Source organism: Gouania willdenowi, chromosome 22 (genome assembly GCF_900634775.1).
Source record: "Gouania willdenowi chromosome 22, fGouWil2.1, whole genome shotgun sequence".
In the NCBI taxonomy this organism is placed as follows: domain Eukaryota; kingdom Metazoa; phylum Chordata; class Actinopteri; order Blenniiformes; family Gobiesocidae; genus Gouania; species Gouania willdenowi.
In genome coordinates, this window is record NC_041065.1 from 32,557,695 (window position 1) to 32,583,197 (window position 25,503).

A 25,503-nucleotide genomic window follows, 5' to 3' on the forward strand; every position below is an offset into this window, starting at 1 on the left:
AAGCTGTACGACCTACCAGTAAAAAGATTTGTAGGGGTCAAAGTTCATGAGTTCACAAAGGAAAAAAAAGAAAAATGTTCCTATAACTTGTTTACAAATTGAGATCCAGTGCTCAGACTGGTACCATTGAACAACATTTCCTTTCAATGTGTGACCTTCACCTTCACTCAAGGTCATATTTAAGGTCAAGGTCATTCTTCTGTTTTTCCTGCATTATGTAACGTGTCAAAAAATCCAAACACAGGTTGTCATATTTGCCAATTTTCAATTGCCAAATACATACTTGCCTTGCAAATACAGGTCTTGCCTAGTTATTATTATTATTATTATTAATAAAATCAGTGATCATGGGAGTAAAACGTCTGTGTATTAGATGAATAAATGTGACCTCCTGATGAGGCTATTATTTGTTGATGGAAGCTTTAACTGTGACTTCGTTTATTATTACTGCACAATCATCACATGATTTTAGTTTCTATTTGTTCTTTTTATTTTTTTAAATAAAATATTATTATTTACTTATTTATTTTATTCAATTTTTTATTCTATGTTTATTATGTTGCAACAAAACCTCTATTGTCTCTGCATGGACTTTGTCTTCTTCTACTTCTTCTTAATGTAACATAACTCACTGCCAAACATTGTTTTATTTTATGAACAAATCTTTTATAGAGCATCAGTAAACATTAGTAACATCTTCAGTCATCGTATAGTCTTTACTAACTTAGCATAACTTAGCAAATAAAACATAACTTTATACTTTAAATATGCTGTAGAGTTCAGTACAAAAACAAAGTCAGTCCCACTGGGAACAGATGTGGATCCAATCGTGCACGGCCACGTGCACAGACACTGGACCAGTGAATGATGAGTGGAGGTCTGCATCCACTAGAGGGCGCTGTGGATCCACTGGAGATAAACCAACACGTCCCAATACTTTAGGTTTGTTCACGTGCACATGCCTTTACTGGTGTGCACATGCGCAGTAATCCTCTGTGTGTGTGTGTGTGTGTGTGTGTGTGTGTGTGTGTGTGTGTGTGTGTTCAGGCGCCCTCTGGTGGTCACAGCGGGAATCTCAGCTCAGTGTTCAGCATGTGCTACGATTTATCCCCTTGGAGAACCTGAAAGTAACACATAACACACACACTGTTACACACCAGTGTGTGTGTGTGTGTGTGTGTGTGTGTGTGTGTGTTAGTGATGCTTACCTACCACAGGGGTATTCCAGAAAGTGGAAAGTGAAAATGTTCTGAAACTGTGAGTTTGTGGTTGTATAAAACGAGGTATGTTCCTCTCTGAGTCTGTCACCATGGTAACATTCTCTGTGAACTGAACCTGCTCACTGGCAGGTTTTGTCTAAGAAACCCTAGGTTTCTACCTGGCTCCGCCCACCCAAATAAAGTTCTTGAATAAACCTTTTAAATTCTAAGTATAACTGAGTGAACTCATCCTTTAGGAACTATTTAAGTTGATCCATCTATGATAAGTGCTGTAAACGTACGGCCGGAGTGCAGCAGCCCTCCCTGGTCGTTATTGGAGCGATGAAGTGATCAAGAGACCAAAAAGCGTGACAATGTTAAAGCAACTCATCACAGGCAATTTAAGCGACTATAGTTGTTGAAGTCGCGTTCTGTGTGAACACCTTTAGAACAAACTCATATTCCTCTATAAACACCTGCTTATTTCACCCATCGGGGTGAATAAATCACTCTCTTCCAGCTCGTTACCATGGTAGTTTGTGTTATCTTTGCTCCATTGACGATGGCTTTTTTTTGTGCTTGTGCACGTAAGTGTAGGAGCCATGATTTATTTTTCTGTTACCTCATATGTTTAGCGTCTACCTGACCCGTACACGGGCGGAGCATACAGGTTATTTAGGTTGCCATGGTGATTGCACAGGTGTGGTGAATCAGGGCGAAGCAAACCGTTTTTGACGGTACTCAAGGTACTCCCGGGGCTCTTGTGAATGGGTTCTCTGTATTCAGTTTTACCGGACATTTAAATGGTACATTTTTTGTATTCACAGTCCCCCGTTTATTTCCTATATTAAAGAGCAAATAATTCTAAAACACCAACGAACAAGTTTCATATTCTTTACCAACCAAGTGTCTGTCAAAACAACAATCCCTGCACCACCAGAAGTGGACAAAGTTAAAGGACTTGGACGTTTCAGTGAGTAACCCAAGGTTTACATACTCAGGGTTGATCGACCCACTTTATAGCAGCTATCTATACCATACTGTATGTTGACCTAGAGTTTATGGATAGACTCAGAGTTTGTTGAACCTCCTTCCTGGAATACACCACAGGTTTTGTGTGTGTGTGTGTGTGTGTGTGTGTGTGTGTGTGTGTGTGTGTTAGTGATGCTTACCTACCTGGTTGCGTGTTTTATGGGTCTTCTGCATGAGAACCCTCCACTGGTCGTACAGTTTCATGGACATGCTGCTACAGCCGTACGCGTGTTTCCTCACCCAACCGAAGAACTGCTTCAGTTCCCTCCTCAGAGTAGAGTTCGAGTCAGAGCTGGACTTAGAGTCACATGATCCAGACATCAGACGCTCTGTGGGGGGGAGGAGGAGACGAAGAAGAGCTGAGTCACTGTGGACGGAGGTGATGTGTTTGTGGAGCGTGGGAATAAACAGAAGCTCAGAGGAGGATTGTTTTCTGTAAACAATATAACGAGTGTTTAGTTTTGACCTCTGTTTACACTCAATAAGCCACTGTGATGAAATGAGTCGCCTGTAGAAATACAAGGAAGTGAAGCACTGACTGCTTTAATTCTGTGATAAATACCATTTCAGTCAGGATCACTTTAGTCAGATTGTTTAATTACAGTAGCATGTAGGTTAGATTTGGCGGTAAGGCTCTGTTCTAGGACCTCTCTGCCTTTCCAGCAGCTGTGTGGAAAGCCTGAAGCTAAGGACCCCTCCCTCGCTCTTTCATTAGCTACATGGAAAGGCATAAGCAGAGAGAGCGGTCAGCAAAGTCAGCTTAGTGGAACAGCTGATCAGCTATCAGTGAATGCACAGTTTCATGGAATTTAACTAAAAAATACAATTTCAAAAATGGACAAATAACACTATTTGTTTCTACTTTCTATCAATTTTCTTTAAAAGTAAACCCATAAAATGAAAAACAAATTACACTAAATGTACTGCAAAAACATACACAAAAATAACAGAAAACACACAAAAAAACACCAACAAAATGAAAGAAAGTACACAAAATGTCTCCATAAGCACACAAGGCTACAACAATGCACATTAATGACAGAAAAACACACAAAACAACGTCAAAAACACACGACATGACTCCTAAAACACACAAGATGACTACAAAATAACAGAAAAACACACAAAACAACAAAAAATGAGAGAGAGATACAAATGACTGGTAAAACATATTAATCACAGAAAAAATACAAAACTCCAACAAAAACACAAAGTAATAAAAGAAAATAAACAAAACTATAACAAAAAACACAACTAAAAATACTCATATACCCAAATTAAACTAAAAATATGTTTTAAAAACAGACAAATAACACTATTTATTTCTACTTTCTACTGTTTTTGTTGTTTTTTCTTGGTCCTTCACTAATGTTTGGAGGACTTTGAGGATCCACTCACTCACTGTTCTTTTATGCCATAATGGGTTAAAATGGGTTAAATTCTCAGAGTGACAGGAAACGAGTGAGAGAAGAAGAAGAGAAAGAACTGAATGTTCCCAATGATTTAGTGAAAATCATTTCTCTCTCAGACCCCGACAGAGGAAACACTCAGCTCTGGAACACACTCACTAAAACACACTTTCAGCATCTTTTTTTCCAATTATAATTATTAAATTATTATTGTTTAACAATATAATACAAAAAGAAAAAGAAATACAAAAACTCACCAAAATTTTTCCTAAAAACCAAACATGTATCTTTAAAAAGGGAAACATTTTAAAGAAAAAAGCACATAAAATAGAAAAATTTAAAAATCTATAAAAACAAAATGACTAAAATCAACAAAAACTGACAAAATCCATCATTAAAAAAAAAACAAAAAAAGAAGAAAAAAAAATTAAAGAAAAAAAGCTTACAAAATAGAAAAAATCTAAAAAAAAAACTAAATGACTAAAAACAACAACAAAAACTCACAAAAATGTTTTAAAAATTAAGAATAGAAAAGCTAAATAAAACAACAAAAACTCTCAAAATCCATCATAAAAAACAAAAAATTATGAAAAGATAATTAGTGTAAAGTTTCGACCAAGAAAAGAAAAAGCATCTTCTTTTAGCTTCAAATTTTAATTTAAACAAATGTGATCATATTTTAATTTAAACAAATGTGATCATATTTTAATTTAAACAAATGTGATCATATTTTAATTTAAACAAATGTGATCATATTTTAATTTAAACAAATGTGATCATATTTTAATTTAAACAAATGTGATCATATTTTAATGTAACTAAATGTAATGAGTTAAAGATGTTGAACTGACCACTGTGAGGCGTGGAGGCGGCCGTCGGGTGGCTCCACTCACTCCAAATCCCAGCTTTACGAGAACCGTAGATACCGACGGGGTTACAGCGAACCTGGAAAGAAGTTAACGTTAAAACACCCAGAGACACACATGAGACACACATGAGCAACAGAGGCAACGATCAGCAACAAACCTGCACAAAGTAAACAGTCCCTGGTCTCAGTCCAGCCAGTCGACAGGACGTCTGATTCCCCACATCATCCATTACCTGCACAACACACACACACACACACACACACACACACACACACACACACACACACACACACACACACACACACACACACACACACACACACACACACACACACAACACAAAGAGGAATGAAGATGCAGAACATCTACAGCAACTGGCAAATACACAAAATACACACTAACAGATTACTGTAAAAAACAAAAACAAAACAAAAAAACACTGAAAACACACACAAAAAAAGAGAAATATTTACAAAATTACACCAAAAACAAGAATATATTTACTTAATATCATCAAGAACACACAAAAAGACACAAAGGACACACAAAATAAATAGACAGAAAATGTACAAAATGATATCAAGAACATACAAAACCAGAAACATCTTTACTTATTATCAAAAACACATAAAATAAGAGAAATATTTACAAAATGGCACCAAAAATGAGAAATATTTACTTATATTATCAAGAACACACAAAACAACAACAAAAACACACACAATAAGAAAAATATTTACTAAATGACAACAAAACACACACAATATAACAAAAACACACAAAATGAGAGAAAAATGTACCAAACGTAACCAAGAACACAAAGAACTAGAGAAATGCTCCCAATAAGAGATATAAAGAGAAATGTTGATAATTCTCATATTGTTGATTCTTGTAAACGTGGATGTGAGTTGTTGTTGTTTTGTGATTAAAGTCGTTTATTATCTCAGATATTAATTTACATTCCTCAGCCTGATTGGCTCATGGTTGGGGGCGGAGTCAGAAGGAAAGCCTGAGGGTTTGACCTTTCAGGCCCCGCCCCCTGATCCTCTGTGCCCTCACCTTCCAGTCCTGGTTGTCCTCCAGCCTGTAGCGGATCTGATATTTGGCCTGAAACAGGAAGTCTTTGAGAGCGGGCGGAGCCTCCCAGCGCACGCTCAGCTGGTCCTCCAATTGGCCCACGCGACTCACGCTCACCCCTGACGGAGGGTCTGTGGTCACTGGAGGAGTAGAAGAAGAAACACTGAGCAATTATGTTCCCTGTGAACGTTTCTTTTTCTATTTACACTGAAATGTTTGATTCAGCTTCTTAAAGCTTCTCTAAAGCATGTCTGCTTTTCTATAACATGAACACATCATTGCTAGCACTTAGCGGTTAGCTTCCATTACAGAGTTGTGAGAAAGAACCTGCTTTCATGTGTTTTTAAAAATGTTTACATGAAATGTAAGAAGCGTCTTTGTACTGCAGACATAAGCAACACAATCTATGTTTGAGCCGTCCTCAAAACATCAACACAACATTAGTCAAGATTACTCAGAAAATGACAACAAAAATATATGAAGTGTGTTAATGTTGGTCATGTGACCCTCGGGTCAGATACAAACACTTATTTGTGATAAAAGAATGTGTTCTTTTGTTGTGTAGCAAAGACACATCATTCATCAAAAACAGGGAAGTTAGAATACAGAATAAAATTAGAAAAAGGAAGAAGTGGATGATTTCTATTTTATGAAGATGATTCCAGTAGTGGCTTCACTCTCTTCTTCTTCTTCTTCTTCTTCTTCTTCTTTTTAAAGACTTAGAGGAAGAGGAGGAGGGGGAGGGGCTTGTTCATCTGACATCGATTATGTTTCCTCACAGGTTACCTTTCAGAGTAAAACGTGAAACAGAGTGTAGAGAGGAGCCGAGGGCAGGAACACATCACACTACCATCAGAGGAACAGTTTGGACTTTCTGCTTCTCTGCTTTAACACAAATAAACATCAGCGTATTTTACTGATCACTTTGATCCCTTTGATCCCTTTGATCCCTTTGATCCCCAAACTATTACAACGTTTCATTTCATAAATAAAAGAATAGATTTAAAACATCGACTGCTGCTCCTAAGACTCAGTTCTGGATGCGTGTTTATGTGTTTTATACTTTAATACACTTTTAAAAACTGTTCCAGCTTTGAGCTACGTGTGTGTGAATTTACGTGTGTATTTATGGAGTTAATTTGTGTACTTTTATTCTGATGTCTGTATTCATGTTCATTTTGTATATTTTTCTATTATTTTGTGTATTTCTCTAGTGATCTTGAGTAATTTTGTGTGTTTCTGGAGACATTGTGTTTCATTTGCGTGTTTTTTGATTAATTGTTTGTATTTTTGAGTAATTTTGTGTTTTCTGGGCTTTTTTTGAGTATTTGGAGTCACTTTGTATATTTTTCAGTGATTTTGTGTGTTTTTCTAGTCATCTTAAGTCATTTTGTTTTTCATGTATGTGTTTTTTGAGGAATTGTTTCTATTTTTGGAGTCATTTTGTGTATTTCTTGTGTGTTTGGAGTCACTTTGTGTTTACACTTTTTAAAGCTGTGTGATGTAAACTTCCTAAATCCTTAATATGTAATCCAAAGTGCTTGTATGATGAATGTAGTGAGTATCTGTGGTGGGACAGAGGATGGAAAGTGAATAATAATAAAAAAAATAACAAATGGAGACGATGATGAAGAGTCAATGAGACGTGACAAATTACTGCTGAATAACTGCAAACATATGTCATGTCATCACTAAAGAGCAAGTTTCCTCTCGTCTGTGAGTTCAGGGGGTTTCAGATGACTGTGGCCACGCCTTCTGCTGATGGAGGCCACGCCCACCTCACCCTCCTCGCCATCGGAGGCGAGTGAGTGACTCAGCTGCAGTGAGGGCTTGGCTGATGTTTTATGAGCTGCTGCTGTTGTTGTGGATACAGCGTGTATCCAACACACACACACACACCTGTGGGTGTCTTTCCTCGAAGCCCCGCCCCCCCCACCCTGCCCTCAGGTGTGTAAACAGGTGTGTGTGTTAGCAACAGGAGGGCACGCTGCTGCTTCAGCTGCTTCTCCATCACTCACATCACGTCACCTCCTCCAGAACCTTCAACGTTCCTCTTTAAGAATCGTTTTCCTTCACCATCTTTGGATGGTTTTTGGTTCTTTTCAGAGGAAACCAGGTGAGGATTCCTGAGCTAATCAGGTGGATTATTGTGTGAGCCTCTCAGGCCTCAGGGCTCGTCCTCCAACATGGGATTAGCTTCAAGGATCAGCCTCAACATTCCTTCATAAAAACAGAGTGTGTGTGTGTGTGTGTGTGTGTGTGTGTGTGTGTGTGTGTGTGTGTGTGTGTGTGTGTGTGTGTGTGTGTGTGTGTGTGTGTGTGTGTGTGTGTGTGTGTGTGTGTGTGTGTGTGTGTGTGTGTGTGTGTGTGTGTGTCCATCCAGAGAGCATGAGTAAAGGAAAAATTAGCTCATCCACAGAGAGGGCGTTTACTTAGCGTTAAACACCTACGCCTGTCCAGGTGCAGGCATGCTTTGTGTGTGTGTGTGTGTGTGTGTGTGTGTGCGTGTGCGTGCTAGCTGTAAGCCCACTATAAGCTAAGCTAAGCTAGGCAGTAGACCACCTAACAGAGCTTTATAAGGAGAAAAGGAACGCTTCAGATTCTCTCCGTGTTTGTTAAAGAATAGTTTCATTACTAGTTGTTTGTATTTTGTGTCTTCGAAGCAATTTTTGTGAAAGTTGTAGTCATTTTGTGTGTTTTTTTGAGTAGTTGCTTGTCATTTTGGAGTAATTTAGTGTTTTTGGATTTGTATTTCGAGTCACTTTGTATGTTTTTGGGTCATTTTGTGAGTTTTTGAATCATTTAGTGTTTTCACCTTAGGGGGCTGTGTGATGTAGACTATACAGTATAAATCCTGTATATGTAATCCAAAGTGCTTGTACGATGAATGTAATGAGTATCTGTGGTGGTACGAACACACAGGACAAGATTTTTCCTTTAAAAATAATGAGAATCAATGTGTTTTACTTTTTAAAATCCGTCCTTTTGTTTCCCAACATTCATTGGCTGGTGTTTTTCAGACTCGTAGAAGTCCCAGTGCTGCTGCCAGTTAACCTTAGTGGTTGGAAACGTGCTCCTCCATCTGCTTCCCATTAGTCCCACTTTAACTTTCCCAGGCCCAGCGTTCACAAAGCTTTCATTTATCACATGATTTACATTTTCACTTCAATTCCAAACAATAGTTTTGCTTCAAGGACATTTTGTGACTCATTATGTTTTATTTATTTACGTTTTTGTCCAGTTGGGCTGAGATACAGAATAAGTGCATTTGTGTTTTAGTGTGTCTGATGAAACCGATGTTACACTTGTGACATTATAATGATTAATAAATGTGTCTCGTACAAGGAAAATAAGGAAATAAAATCTTAATAATCCTTATTATCGAATCATAAAACTTGTAGAATTGCGATATCTATTTAAACGACACCCAAGTTTAGAGATAAAATCAAATCAGCCCTAATTAACCAGTTAGTAGTAGGGGTGGGTTCACGATACGATATTTAAAAAAGAGAAAAAGATGCAAAAATACTTTGATTTTATTCCATTTTGTAAATGTAATATGTTTTCCACAGCCAGCTGTTCTCAAACACCGGGCTGCGGGCCAATACCGGGTCACAAAGAAAAAACTAAGTTTTAAAAAATGTTTAAATTTTTAATTTTTTTTTTCATGTATGTTCAGGTAATTTTATTTTGTAAAACCATCACTTCCACTTACTTTGCAGTCACGTCTTCAATTGACTACATTTCATTGGACGAGATCCTCCAGTGTTTTTACAAATGTTTCATAAAACCTTGTAAATGTCTTTATTAGTAGATCTATGTCAACAAATACATTATTATGAAGCATATTCATTTCTATTTTACAGTTTTAGAGCCTGTGTTCCTCCATCTTGAAATCACGTGATTGATGATGTCACACGCCCCCACTGCTTGTAAACATCCCATTGTTTTCTATTGGAGTGAAACATTCAGCCTGATTTTTACATCATTTAGTAGCTTTTTACATCATTTAGCAGTATTTTAGATCATTTAGTAACTTTTTACATTATTTAGCAGATTTTTAGATCATTTAGTAACTTTTTACATTATTTAGTAGCTTTTCAGTCACAATAACAACTTGTGCTGCTTGTGTTTGCTCTAAAAAAACAGGAAAAGTTAAAGATGTGGATGTAAACCTCTTTTGTTTACAAAAAGACGATAAAAACAGTTTTGACAACAGGGGGCGACAATTCCAACTCTGAGGTTTGGTAGGAGACAATGAAGCACAGAAGAAGAGCTCTCCTAAGGGACCTTTACTCACCCTTAAACAGTGCGCTGACACGCTCTGGTGGCTGAAGTTAGCGAGTAAATTGTTTACTCTTCAAAAGCACGTTTGAGGTTGACATGCACAGTGTTTACTGTCAAAGCACAGTGAGGTGACGGAGTGAAACTCACTCACCCACGTCCAGGATGTCCAGCGTGATGACATCAGAGGTGGCCCCGCCCAGCTGGTTGGAGGCCTCCACCCAGATCTCGTAGGGTGTGAACAGATGCAGGTCCTGTGTGATGCTGCAGGAGTACGGCTTAGCGTGGGAGTAATCCCCACACTCCTTCTCTGTGCCGTACCATCTGAGGGACACACGCCACACATTTAGAAACGCTCCACAGTCACATCACAGCATGAGGAGATGTTCGAGGAGGTTTTTCTTTGTAAAAACAAGATTTAACTAAAGATGTTCAGTTGTTTTTTTTTTATTAAAATTTTCCTCCTGATTCTGTTGATTATGACGAATAAAACAATAATGTAAAATAAATCGTACAAATCTTTGCTGCGGTGGGAAAATGATCGCTTTTATAATAATAGTTCACGTTTTTTCCCCATGTCTGCATTATGTCATCATAGGTTCAAGTGCAATATTTTCATGACTATGCATGTTTGATTCTTGCAAAACATTTAAATAACACATTAATTATTTTTGCATAAAATAATGATGATGATAGTAATAACAATTACAAATATTATTAATAATGATAATAATAATAATAAAAATATGAATGTTAAAATAATAATAGTAAAAAAAAAATATATATATATACATAAAGAAAATATATAATATTAAAAACATATTAAATGTGTCAAACTAATGTAACAGAACTACTTCTGAGTGAGTTTTAAAATGTGAAGATCAATAGATCCTGTGAGTACCTGAGTTTGTACTTGAGTTTGTACTGTGTACTAATGTTGGTTTCTCCTGGGCCCCCAGGGGCCCAGCTGCACGTCAGGTCTTTGGTGTTCCTGGACCAACAGGTCAGATTAACCGGCTTCTGTGGAGGCACTGGGAACCAGTGAAGGAGGTGAAAAGAGAGACGGAACATCAGGAAAAAAGGTTTCAGACAAACAAGAAAGAAGAGGGAGACAAAAGGAGGATTAGAAAATATAAAATGTTCTTCCATAAACGCATATTTTTATTACTTAATCATTATTATTACTGTTACAGAATCAATCTGACACTGAATATATCCTCCCATGCATGTTTTGGGAAAATATCACACATTTACACAATGTGTCTCATAAACGTGTTGACAAAATGTAAATTTTGATGCAAAATCTGACATAATATGAGGCAATATGTTGACTTCACCTTTAAACACTTTAGCATGTGAAGCTAACGATTCGACGTCAAATCTCACATGATCTCTGTTTGTTTCAGTGCATTTCTGCTGTTTTTAAATATGAAACTAATGACAATAATTAACATTATTAAACATGTTTGGAATGATTTCAGGATGTTTATTAGTCTATAAAGATCTGATTATTAGAGAAAGAGCAGGAAACTAAACAGAAATGTGTAAACTCTGAAAGTGAATAAAATCAAATGTGAACATTTTCCTCTTTGTCACTTCTTCAAAACTTAATTAGCATTAGCTGTTAATGAGCTACGGCCTGTGGTTGACGGACCATCAGCTCAATTAAAACATAGAAACACTTTCCTTAGCAGGTAAATAAACACATGGGATCATATCACACATTCCTCTGGGATTATTACTGTTAAACAAGTGTCTGAGGATTAGCATGTGGCTAATGTCGCTATTGTGTGATTTCAGCGTAACAATCCCATCTGAAGCAAATAAAATGTCTTTTAACTCTATTTATGATGATATTTGCTATGATTTCATGAGGTTTCATAACCAGTAATGTATCTAAACATGGAAACGTTAAATTGTAATGAGACGCAGAAATAATAAAAACCCTGAAACAGAATTTAAGAACAATTTAAAAGTAAACTCTGATTCCCGAGGGCGTGTGTAAAACAGCAGTTAAAGGTTGTGCAATGCTCTCCGTTTCCAATTAGTTTCCTCTTCTTCCCCTTTCTTTCCTCTTTGCTTCCTCTCTGTTTCCTTTTTGGATTCTCTCCATTTCCTCTCTGTTTCCTCTTTGTTTCCTCTTAGTTTTCTTTGTTTCCGATCCATTTCCTCTCTTTCCTCTGCTTCCCCTTTCTTTCCTCTTTGTTATCTCTCTGTTTCCTCTCTGTGTCCCACAGAAGCAGCACTTACTTCCCACATAGAGACAGGAAGCAGCACTTACTTCCTACGTAGAGGCAGGACCCGGCCAGGATGTGGCCCTTGTGGTTGTGACACACCAGGTTGTCGCCTGACTTCTGTCGTGAGGCGTTGAGGGGCGCCAGGGTCACGCTGAGGTTGGTGGGGCTCAACACGCGGTACAGGGAGCTGGACAGCTGTTGTCCGTTCAGGGTCCAGAACAGAGAGCTGGAGTGGACCCCCAGCTCAGGGTGGACCCAGCAGCTGGCCGTCAGGTTGGAGCCGATACGGAGAACCGGGTCCTGGGGGTAGATGAGGGCCACATCTGGAACGTAGAGGAACCTCAGAGTTTAAACACAATCACACAAATGAAAACCTCTCCTCAAATAAATAATGGCAGATATAATATTAATAATACATAATGACAGAGATAATATTAATATAATAATGAATCATAAATAATGACAGAGATAATATTAATATAATAATGAATCATAAATAATGACAGAGATAATATTAATATAAAATAAATAATAAATAATGGCAGAGATAATATTAATATAATAATAAATGATGACAGAGATAATACAGAGATAAAATGAATATAATAAATAATGACGGAAATAATATTAATGCCGCCTCTCTGGGCGCTCCTCCACTGACACCTTCCCTGAGCTAGCAGAGGGGAGGGGAGGGGGGGGGGCAATGAAGGCGTAGACAAAATCAACCTTTGCTCTTTCTCTGATACAGTCAGATGTTATGTGGTGACCTTGGTAGGCCTGGTTCAGAAGACAAAAGTCCAGGTGGCAGTTGGGGGGGGGGGGGGGGGGGGGGGGGTTCAGAATGCTGCCAGCTCCAATCAACAACATCCCTGTTGCCATGATTCCAATCATGTAGATATCCTCCACGTCCTCCACGGAAAGTAAAGACAGACACACGCCCTTCCTTTTGTTCCAAGAATCCATCGTAGGGATTCTTGGAACAAAAGGAAGGGCGTGTGCAAACGTTCCGTCCGGACACGCAGGCCTGGTCTTCTCATTGAGAAAATTTGGTCGATCGCATTAAGAGACCAAATATTAATATAATAATAAATAATGATAGAGATAATATTAATATAATATATATTAAATAATGACAGATATAATATTCTACAGTACAATATGTAAAATAAAACAATGTTTGAAATAAAACCTCTTTTACACTGAAAAATCTCAATAACGCAACCCTGACCCTAGACCATTTACCTTTACTAGTATTACTAGTACACTCACTATCTCACTAGTAGTACTACTACACCAAATGCAAATAAAGTAGGAGGAATTAGAATTAAATCCAGCTCTCTGATTGGTTGTAATTTTTTCTAAAATAGATTTATTTTTCCTCGCCCCCTTATTAGCATATGATGCTAACTACTAGCATGTTTTGCTTCACTAGTAAAGTGTACTGGTGCTCTAGTAAACGATAAATGAGTACATGTACTTTAAATGTGATACTAGTAGAGTTTGAATATAGTTATGATCAGTTTGATCCCAATAATCATTATTGACTTATTGATGAAAAAAATCACCAACAGGAAGTGCTTTCCTCTGGATGATTAGAAACAGGAAGTCTCTACCACAGCTGTGTGGACCATGTTTGGATATCAGCGCCGTGGGTTGGTGACATCATCCTCTAACCCTGCTCTGGCCTCACACTGGGAGCGTGCACGTGCACATGCACACTCCCAGTGTGAGGCCCTGCTTCTTCACACTCACACTTTACTGTCGTCTTTAATAGATTCTACATTGATGTTCAGCTTCTATCATCAAACGCTCTGGATTTATTCACATGTGGAGCGTCCAACGTTGACTTTTAAAGTTTAACACACTTTACTTTGAGTCTTTGTCTAATTATCAGATCATTACAGGCTGGTAAACTTACAGAAATCATGTCATTTTGTGAGTTTTTGGTAATTTTTCTGTGTTTTCAGTACTTTTGTGTATTTCTTTTTTTTTGTCTTTTTGTGTTTTGAGTCATATTTTATATTTTACTCAAATATCTATATTTGTGTTGCCTTTTTTTCCTTTTTTAAAATAATTTTGTCTCGTTTCTGAGTTACTGTATTTTTTGTTGTCCTTTTATCTATTTTATGTCATTTTGTGAGTATTTTGAGTATATTTTACTCAAATTTGGTATTTTTATTGCCTTTTATTTCCTTTTTTTCTCCATTTTGTCTGTTTTCTGAGTCGTTCTGTGTGTTTTTGTTGTTCTTTTGTGTATTTTTTTGTCTTTTTGGAGTGTATATTACTTAAATATTTGTATTTGTTGCCTTTTTTGTATATTTTTCCTCCTTTCATATTTGTTTTAAATAATTTTTGTCTGTTTCTTTGTGTTTTTGGAGTATATTTTACTCAAATTTTTGTAATTTTGTGTATCTTTTCTCTTTTTTTAAGTCATTTTTGTCTGTTTTTGGAATCATTTTGTGTGTTTGTTCGAGTCCTTTTGTGAGTTCTTGGAGTCAATTTGTATATTTTATCTCTCTTCATAATTGATTGATCTTTATGAATGAATTATTATCAATTATTCCAGAGTTTCATCCAGATTTTAATCATATTTCACATTTGATTGTGATTTTTCTAAAATGAAATGTGTGTCCGTCCATTGTGACCTACTGTATGATTATTAATGGGAATAAAAAGTAGTTCTATGATCATTGTAACATGATCAGGATCATTGATCCAGATAACTGAGAATATCTGGAAAAGAGCAGTTTTAAAGCTCGTTGTCCTTTTGTGAGTTTTTGAAGTCAATTTGTATATTTTTCCTTTTTCTAAATGATTTTTGTGTTTTTATTTTCATAATTTTTGGTTTTTGCAGTCCTTTTGTGTATTTCTTTTTGTCTTTTGGAGTGTATTTTACTCAAATATTTATATTTTTGTGGCTGCTTTTTATTTTTTGTATATTTTTCCTCCTTTTGTATTTTCTCAAGTCATTTTAAAAAGTGATTGATAATTTCCTTGAGTTGGAGTGTGATCCATCATCAGAGGCCTGACAGTGAGTAAAGAACATGAGTGAGCGCAGGCTGTGAACAAACATTGACACAATAACAGATTATAGGACGCTCTGCTTTAGCCTGAGGCTCCTTTACTTTAAAGGCCACAAAGCTCCATCATAAAATATTAAACCCTGACAACACTTTACAGCACAGACGCACAACTTTATCACAACATGTGAGTCTGATCTGAGGGTCACATGACCAACGTTTAGAATAACGACCGATCTGAGTTTTAACAGCAAACAACAAAGGCTTTGTGTGTTTTTAGTGGTTTTTGGAGACATTATTGTTGTCCTTTCACATAATTTTCTGTCATTTTGTATAATTTTTGGAGTGATGTGTGTCTATGTTGTTGTTTTGTGTGTTTGGAATCTTTTTTTTGTGTATTTTGTTCTCATTTTGTGTGTTTCTGGAGTTATTTTTGTCGTCCCTTCATGTATTTTTGTGTTGTGTTTTGGTTGTTGTTTTGTGTTTCTGGAGTTTTTTCTGTGCATTATATATATATATATAATTTAATGTTTTTGAATTATCTTTTTTTTTTCCTACACATGCCTGTATTTGTCATCTTATGTCCACCGCACATATTGTAGAATCTTTTTGTGACAAATATTGTTTTTTTTTCTACTATAATACCTATGTAATAATAAATAAATCTACATTTTTCTTAAAAGGAAAACACATTTGTTGATATTATTTAGCAATTGGTCTTATTTTTTGTTGTTTATTCAAAAACACAGCTTTGAATAAACAAATGTATATTTTATCTGTTTACTTGATTAATTGATAGAATACTTGATTAACTAAATAATAACTAAACCAATGAAAAATGCAGCAGACAGGCTGTGAACAGTGTCAGAGGAAGAGTTTTTAGTCACAATGCTGCGTACGTATAGAATAAAACCTAAAATCTCTTGAAAAGGCATTAAATGAAAGAATAAATGTAATATTTATCATCGTTTGTATGAACAGCTTTGATCTCCTACAGCTTCATTTAACCTCTCACTTGAACTCTTTTTAAAAGCTGTCAGTCTTTTTAAACGAGACGACTTCATCTTTCAGTGACGTCTGAGGAGCTAAAGAGTGAAAATGTCAACGCTCGCCCGAGGACACGTCCTCTCCTCACCCCCCCACGCCCCCCACGCCCTCAACATGACAGACGGCTACGGTTTAACGTGACGACTTCCACACCACAACATGTTAACACACACACACACAGAGAGGAAATACTAATTCAACAATAATATTATTTTAAACAAAATCTAACTAAACACTAATCTAACACTAAATAAATCCTCACATGCATTTAAACGCTATTTATTTCCGAGAAAACGATGAATGAATGTCCACCAAGTTTACTAAACAAACAAATATGTCAAATTTCAAATGTCACACATTTCCATTTAGTAGAGCAGAAAACAGACATTTAGTCTTAGGAAACAAAAATGAACAAAATGAGAGAAAAATAATACAAAATGATGACAAAAATACACTAAAGAACAACAAATTGTACAAAATTACTCCAAAAATAGACAAAAAATTCTCCACACAACAAAAAACACACAAAATGAGAGAAAATATACAAAAACGACAATAAAAGTACACTAAATGATTCACGAAAAACAACAAAAACCTATAAAACAAGAGCCTGTACTACGAAGCTAGATACTGTAATTCTATCCTGGATTTATCTCTATTAGCTTCACCAAACCAAACATTGTCCGTCAGACTGAAGCTGTCCTATGAATCTAGATTACAACTCACTAAATTAAGCGAGTTAATTCCAGCCTAGTTATGTGCGCGCTCTAGTGGCAGAGGAGGAGATTACAGCGTCAGACCAATCACAATCACAGAAAAACTGGAGAGAAATTGAAGAATTAAAATCCATAATTCAGACCAAAAACAACACTGTTGCTGCAGTAAACTTAGAAAGTAATTAATGCAGGAACTGATGAGCATTAATGATTAAATTAGTGAGATTACAAACAGACACTTTGATCAGTTTCACTTTCTCTTTTACCTTTCTGTGTCTCTGATGCTGCGTTCATACAGATCAGCCTACATCATAAGGTGGAATATATTTATATTATCTACAGGACTGAGGCTCTCAGCGTCGCTACAGAATACGTGAATTCAGTTATAAATGTATTGGTGTGAAAGCGCCTGATGACGCAGGTTTTATCAACTGAATAATTTGACTTATTTTATTATCAGTCAAACAGATATAAATCTCTGTTCTATAGGATGTCATCAGTAAATAAAGGATAAATATCAGCATCACATCTGATCCACACAAAGACGTGTTCACAATGATCCTCCTTTTATAGGACAGCTCATTTTCTAAGAGATCTGATTGGTCAGGAGGCGGGACTTTAGTACTGGCTCAGATACAAAACCTGGTCCCGACCAGGTAGTCATTCAGCCTAAGTTACCATGGTGATTTAGCTCCGTAAGACGTTAGCAAGCTTCGTAGTACAGCACACCTGGAAGTTATCGCGATAAGAGGTGGTAAAGGCCCTTATCAACTCCAAAAAATAAAAATAAAATGGGAAAAAAATATACAAAACAACAAAAATACACCTAATGACTCCGAAAAACAACAAAAACCCATAAAATGAGGGGAAATATATGTAAGAACAGCAAAAATACACTTAATGACTCCTAAAATATACAAAATGACTCCAAAAAACAGCCTGTAATGATTTTGATCAGAGAAAGACGAGGAAACTGACACGAAATGGATGAACTTCTGAAGGAAACTTTGTGTCTCTACATATTCATGACCACATAAAACTGTGATTAGCTAACATGTAGCGTCTCTGGCTGAATAACAAGTATGTTGACGTAGTCGTTGAGCACAGAGAGAGAGAGACGCACAATCACTGATGTTTATTGTCTCTAACGACTCGGAGCGTTTGCTCTGCGTTGGACGAGATCGGGCTTGGTTGGACGACGAGCGTAAGTGTCTGCCTTGTGATTGGACGGGAGCTGTGGAGGAATAGAAAAGGACTTTTGTGTGCTGAGTCAGCGCTCTGACTGCTTTAGAGCTTATGTGGTCTTAACTGTGAGAGCCTTCAAAGGTAGACGCCATCCTGCCATCCTGTGTTTGTGCCAAAGAAATGTTTACTCTTCACTCATCCATGAACAGTTCAAAGAGCCAAAGCTCAGCCTCACAATAGCACGACATGTGCTACGCTTTCAACCAGGAGCAAAGTAGAAGAAGTCACGCAACATTAGACGACAAGCAGCCAAGTATCAGGAAAAAAACACAAAAACGAGTTACTGCGTTTCACTTTCTCACAAAGTTAGAGTTTAAAGCAGAGACGCACAACTCATCATCACAGGAAACAAACAAAACCACAACAGAAATACACTAAATGACACACAAAATATACAAAATTATTCCAAAAATGACTCCAAACACCAACAAAAATAAACAAAATGACAACAAAAATATGAAAAATGGGAGAAAGACAGACAAAACGACAACAAAAATACACTAAATGCCTCACAAAACATAGAAAAAAATACACAAAATGAGAGAAAAGTATCCAATATGACAACAAAAATATCCAAAATGACTCACAAAATATAGAGACTTACTCCAAAAATACACAAAAATGACTCTAAAAAACACAAAAAGAGAGAAAAGACAACAAATACACCAGATGACTCAAAAAATACACAATAATTACTCCATAACACAACAGAAATCTCCAGTACTCGTTATAAAAGACAAACGATCTCTTTTTGCTAAACGTGTGATTTATAAACTCAATTAAATCTGTTCTTTGTGTTTTTTATCTTTGTGATGTCATCGTTATGATCACAGAACATGAGAGCAGGAGGTCATTCTATTTATTTTACATGACATTTCCTGTGCTATGGTGTGAGTGAAGCAGAGAGCAGTAAATAACAGTAAATAACAGTGAATAGTAACAGTGAGTAATAACAGTGAATAATAAGAGTGAATAAAAGCGTAATGAGCGATTAGACGCAGTCATAAACAGCAGGAGGCCCATTGTCTCCTCTAAGCCTCTGGAACTATTCTGCTTTTTATTGGATCCTTTCAAACACGCTGAATAGCAGGAGATGGTCTCAGAAGAGCTGCTGTGTGTCAGTGAGTCGGCCATAAAAACTAATCCACCACTTAGCAACACGCCTGTCATTTATTTAGCTTATTGTGCATTAAGCTGCTGCTGCTTAACATTCTCCACAAACCAAAGCAGTGAGGTCACTGTGTGTGTGTGTGTGTGTGTGTGTGTGTGTGTGTGTGTGTGTGTGTGTGTGTGTGTGTGTGTGTGTGTGTGTGTGTGTGTGTGCGTGTGTGTGTGTGTGTGTGTGTGTGTTTTCAAGGAATCAGAGGGACCACATCCCAGCGTGGGGGCGGAGCTTAGCTGCATTATTATTGATTTCATTATTTGATTTGATGTGTTTCTCCGTAATGTTGCCGTGTTTTTCTGCCTCTGATCTAAACCATCATTGTTTCTATAACATATTATGTAACGTCTATTATTGTATAAACAGTGTTTATTAATGTGCACTGTAAATATCAAATAAGCTAATGTTAAAAAAAAAACTAACCAAAAAGTCTCATTAAATCTGAACAAACCACACAAACAAACTAAATAAAATGTGACCATAAGGAGATAAGCAGCACAAAGTCAGTTAGAGTGCAAAGAAATATCATATAAAATATGTATTGTTTACGTTTGAGTTCAAAGTTGACACCTAGTTTGTAAGTTTGTCCAGCGTTAAAGTCAAATAAAAGACGTTTTCTTTCCCAAAAACATATCCACTGTTACCCAGGAAGTTTATTATTATTATAGTCATCTTAAAGATGGAAATCATTGTTTTAATCAGAAATAAAATGGGTTCAAAGTGACCAAAAATGGTGGAAAAGGTGGTGAAATGATTAAAAAGTGCAAATTAGAGTGGATAAAAACAGAGAGAAAAAGTGGGACAATATTGGAACAATTAGTTTAAACTGGTAAATAATGGGCGTGACAAATGTTGGAAAGATGTTAAAAGTGACAATAATGGATCAACATATGTGACATTAGGTGGAAAGGGTTTGAAAGTGCTGAAAATGTCTAGAAAGTGGAAAAAACTTGCAGAAAAGTCATTAACATGTGATGTAGAAGTGTCAGAAATTAGAGTAATGTAGCAAAAATACATTAAAAGGAGCAAAAATATGGCAAAAAAAAGAAAAAAGCAAAATTAATCCATGTACCTTTCGTTCTTTGGTTATTTTGTTTCAAAACCAAACAGAAAAATTGGAAAAAAGGTTTGTTTTTTTTGTTTTATTCATTTAAAACCAGAAACAGGAAAAACCAAAAACCAAACAAGCAGCGTTTTTCTGTTTTAAAATGAAATCTGTTTATGTTTATCAGATATTTGCATGTTTAATCTCACCACACAGACGGACTTTAATTCTGCTGCGTTTGATAAAATGATCATGTTTTCCACCTCACACTGAGGTTTAATTTGTGTCCATTTCGTTAAACAGTTATTGATGCTGGAAGTCTGAATCTGAGAATATCTGCCAACTTTACCAAACAGTGTTACGGTCCAAATAGTATCCAGATAATCTGGTGACTGACTATCGACTGTGAGGCTGGCGTGAGGAACAATAGATGTTAGAACTTCTACTATTTGACACTTTTACAAAAACATCTACAGCTTTTTTGAGGGCAGTAAAAATGTTTATTTTGCACGTTATAAATACCGCTAACGGCAGCCGTCAACACACAGAAGTTGATCTCAAGAAACGAGGACCACCAGTAGATTCATTACACCACCTCTGGTTCCACATATCATGTGCATGTTTTATGTAACATCCATTTTTGGTTTTAATTGATTTATATATTAATAAGGTTTAAAATCACCAGTAATGTTACTTATGTGTTGCTTCTTTTTATGTCGGGACTGGGAGCAAAAGTCCGCCCGGTCAGCAGATTATCTGGATACTATTTGGACCGTAACACCGCTAAACAAAACATAAACGTGAGCAGCTTTATACGAGCTAAAACATCCACAGATTGAATGAAAACATGAGCAGGATCAGAAAACGGCTGAAATAAATCCTGTTGTGTGAGGAGACCTGGTCCAGGACCTGAGGAGGGAAACCAGGTGTAGACTAATTTCCCCATAAATATCACACTAACGCTGCTTATCTGGTTTTTCTGTTTTGGTTTTAAATCACAAAATAACCACACTGTTTATTTGTTCTTTTGATTTGTTTTTAAAACGGAAAAACTAAAGAACGAAGGGACACAGATTAAAAATGGGCTCAAATTGTTCAAAATATTATCTTAGTTTCTCACAGTGTCTCGCGACCACAAATGGGGTCCTGACCCCAAGGTTGAGAAGCCATTGTGTATGGTGTCATCTCATAAACTTTGTATATCGTCCACCCCTAATAATCGAATAATCAGACAGTCCAGATGTTGATGACTTGAATAAACATGCAGGACAGCAGCTCTCTATGACCGTGTGTGTGTGTGTGTGTGTGTGTGTGTGTGTGTGTGTGTTTACGCACCGATGGACAGGAGTGTGTAACTTACGTGTGGACAGGGAGCTCACGCCGGGCGCGTGCACCAGGAGCAGCAGGAGGAACAGGAACAGAGGAGGACAGGTATCCAACAGGAGGCTCATTTTCACACACTTTGATGTGTGTGTGTGTGTGTGTGTGTGTGTGTGTGTGTGTGTGTGTGTGTGTGTGTGTCAGAGCTGGTTCTCCTTGTCCTGGCTCCAAATTACGCACGGTGGAGGAGGGAGGAACGGCTCGTCCCGGCTCTGTGGAGGACTCCCGGGTCCCGGGTCTGTGGGGGTCTGTGGACCTTTAGTCAGACCCAGCTGTGAGGATCCATGGACACAGTCCGTGTTTAAAGAGCGCGTCTCTTCTTAAAGCTTCCTGCACTGAAACCATACACAAGTTCATAGTTTAGGCCACTCCCACTCTCTCTCCCACTCTCTCTCTCTCTCTCTCCCCCCCCACTCTCTCTCTCTCTCTCTCTCTCTCTCTCTCTCTCTCTCTCTCTCTCTCTCTCTCTCTATAGTTTCTTTCCATTCCTGATCTGATGAGTCACTAGTTACAGCAAAAACACATAGAAACCATTTCATCACATTATTAAATTATTATTTTTGCTCCTTTTAATGTATTTTTGCTACATTACTCCCATTTGATCACATGTCAATGTGTTTTCTACACATGTTCTGCACTAATAAACCCTTTCCACCACTTTTCCACCTAATAATAATAATGCATCAATTTTATATGGCGCTTTATTGGACACTCTTTACACACTTTACAGAATTAAGGGATTATTCTTTCACTCCACACTTAGTGGTGGTAAGCTACTATTGTAGCCACAGCTGCCCTGGGGCAGACTGACGGAGGCGAGGCTGCCAAAGGGCACCATCGGCCCCTCCGACCACCACCAACACTCACTCACACACATTCAATATTGATCCATTATTGTCACTTTTTTTTACCTCTTTTCACCATATTTCATGCTTATTATTGTCAATTTAACCACATTCACCATTTGTTATGCCCAATATTTACCAGTTTAAGCTAATTGACCCCCGTAAAGACTGCATCCTATTGGCTGATGATGTTCCCCTTCAAACGGTTGCCAGATACTTTCAAGAAACTAAGAATATTTTTTGAACAATTTGACCCCATTTTTGCTCATTTTTACCCATTTTTCTGCAACTACGCCAAACTTGCCGTATTTTTTACATTTACATTACTCCCATTTCGGACACTTCTCGGTTTCAATGCCTTTTCTGCACATTTCCACTTTCAAGACATATGTTGACCCATTATTGTCACTTTTAACCTCTTTTCACCATATTTCATGCTTATTATTGGCAATTTAACCCCATTCATAATTTGTAATGCCCAATATTTACCAATTTAAACTGGCAATTTTAAGCCAATTGAACCCACCCTAATTTGCAACTTGGAACCAATTTTTGTGGTTTTTAAAAAAAATCCCATTTCACCACTTATTCCACCATTTTTGGTCACTTTCAAGTCAAGTCATTGACCAAAGTGCTGTACGGAAGTTATAAAAGTTTTTACAAGTAAAAGAAAATGACATAAAATAAATAAAGATACAAAACCAATAATGCCAGTTTTCCGTCCAGTTTAAAAGCCAGAGCTCGTATTTTAACCCATTTTATTTCTGATTAAAACAAGGATTTCTATCTTTAAGTTGACTATATACTATGGCCCAAATAATGGTAAACTTCCTGGATAACATGAGATAAAGAGCTTTAATTCCATGGGAAATGAACGCTGTCCTTTGTTTACGGAGCGTTGTACACATGTGGAATATGTTTGATGAACGCTGCTGGAACATTAGGAATATTTAGAAACCCTAAAACTGTCACTCAGACGTGTTTCACAGCTGGATCCTAGTTTTACCACATTTCACATTTAACAATGGCTGCTACATGTGTCATTGGTTTGTTCCCAGACTCTACTAATGTTGTGGTTCCAGCAGCTAAAGCTTGTTGTCCTCATGTGACTGATCATCATTAGAGACCCTGTACTCTGTTAGCATCTATGTTAGCATCTCTGTTAGCATCATCATTAGAGACCCTGTGCTCTGTTAGCATCTCTGTTAGCATCATCATTAGAGACCCTGTGCTCTGTTAGCATCTATGTTAGCATCTCTGTTAGCATCATCATTAGAGACCCTGTACTCTGTTAGCATCTATGTTAGCATCTCTGTTAGCATCATCATTAGAGACCCTGTACTCTGTTAGCATCTATGTTAGCATCTCTGTTAGCATCATCATTAGAGACCCTGTGCTCTGTTAGCGTCTATGTTAGCATCTCTGTTAGCTTCATCATTAGAGACCCTGTACTCTGTTAGCATCTATGTTAGCATCTCTGTTAGCATCATCATTAGAGACCCTGTACTCTGTTAGCATCTATGTTAGCATCTCTGTTAGCATCATCATTAGAGACCCTGTACTCTGTTAGCATCTATGTTAGCATCTCTGTTAGCATCATCATTAGAGACCCTGTACTCTGTTAGCATCTATGTTAGCATCTCTGTTAGCATCATCATTAGAGACCCTGTGCTCTGTTAGCGTCTATGTTAGCATCTCTGTTAGCTTCATCATTAGAGACCCTGTGCTCTTTTAGCATCTATGTTAGCATTTCTGTTAGCTTCATCATTAGAGACCCTGTGCTTTGTTAGCATCGCTGCTATCTTCATCATTATATAATGTATAAATGTTAAATATAAACCTGAATGTTACATTTACATCTAAATCTAAATATTAAATCTAAATCTAATGTTTAAATATAAATGTAAATCTAAAGGTTAAATCAGTTGCCAAATGTAAAGTTAAATGTTTAGAAATTGTACAAAGTGGGCAGGTGTGGGCATGCAGCCAATTTAACATTTATATTTATATTTATATTTATATTTAACATTTATATTTATTTATATATATATAAATTAAAATATAAACGTTAATTTTAAATGTTTTATCTAAATGTAAATGTAAAAGTAAATACAAATGTTCAATCTAAATCTAAATGTTAAATCTAAATCTAAATGTTAAATTGGTCACCAAGTGGAAAGGTAAATGTTTAGAAATTATAGAAAGTGGGCATTTAGATAAATTAGATAAATGTTCAAAATATGTTGGCTATGAAACAGTGAACAAGACTTACATTTGGCACCCCGTGTGTGTGTGTCTGTGCGCGTGTGTGTGTGTGTGTGTGTGTAAGCTGTTTTCCTTGTGTAGATGATGAGTATGAGAGGTCAAAGGTCAGCCGATCTCTTCTCACTCACACAATGTCAACACAACAATCTTTTCATGAATGTTTCCTGGACAGAAGCTGTGGGCGATGAGCGGGAACTATTTGGGGGAACAAGCGTGTCTCTGAGTGCAGATAAAGGAGGACATTGTGGTTCTGCTGAGTCACTGTTGGTCCAACCAGAACTAGACAAAGTGAGTCACAGATAAAGAACCTTTGAGGGTTTTACTTCCTCTACGTTGGCTTTGAGTCACTGGATCACGTACCAGGAACGCCTTTATGTCTGGTGCTTCTTTTACCTGGACTTGAATGGATGAATGGATGAATGGATGAATGGATGAATGGATGGATGGATGGATGGATGAATGGATGGATGAATGGATGAACCTAGTTTAGTCGTTCATAAATGTTTTTTTCAAAGTAGACGCTTGTTGACATTGAAATAATCATGAACATTTCATTGTACTTTAACAATAAACCATGTGACTAACATGTTATAAATGTATTTTATAGTTAAAGGTTCTGGTCTCATGGTTTATGTCCTAATAGCTAAAGTTAGCTGATAGCAGCTGGTAGC

At 36.9% G+C, this 25,503-nt stretch overlaps 1 protein-coding gene across 2 annotated transcripts; it reads right to left on the reverse strand.

Annotated features, from left to right (window-relative positions):
• Positions 1 to 632: 632 nt before the first annotated feature.
• Positions 633 to 24,905, reverse strand: crlf1a (cytokine receptor-like factor 1a). 2 transcript variants are annotated; one of them, XM_028438027.1, is made up of 10 exons: positions 24,878 to 24,905; positions 21,703 to 21,863; positions 12,152 to 12,430; positions 10,772 to 10,901; positions 10,025 to 10,194; positions 5,569 to 5,726; positions 4,667 to 4,741; positions 4,492 to 4,585; positions 2,376 to 2,560; positions 633 to 1,121 (listed from the first exon to the last, which is right to left on the reverse strand). In XM_028438027.1, exons 2-10 carry the CDS (start codon positions 21,791 to 21,793, stop codon positions 1,098 to 1,100), a joined length of 1,206 nt encoding a protein of 401 aa, XP_028293828.1. In that variant the 5' UTR covers positions 21,794 to 21,863; positions 24,878 to 24,905; the 3' UTR covers positions 633 to 1,097. The 2 variants fall into 2 exon arrangements, with proteins under 2 accessions (XP_028293828.1, XP_028293829.1); XM_028438028.1 differs by lacking the exon at positions 24,878 to 24,905 and having other exon boundaries at positions 2,372 to 2,560; positions 21,703 to 22,082.
• Positions 24,906 to 25,503: the final 598 nt, after the last annotated feature.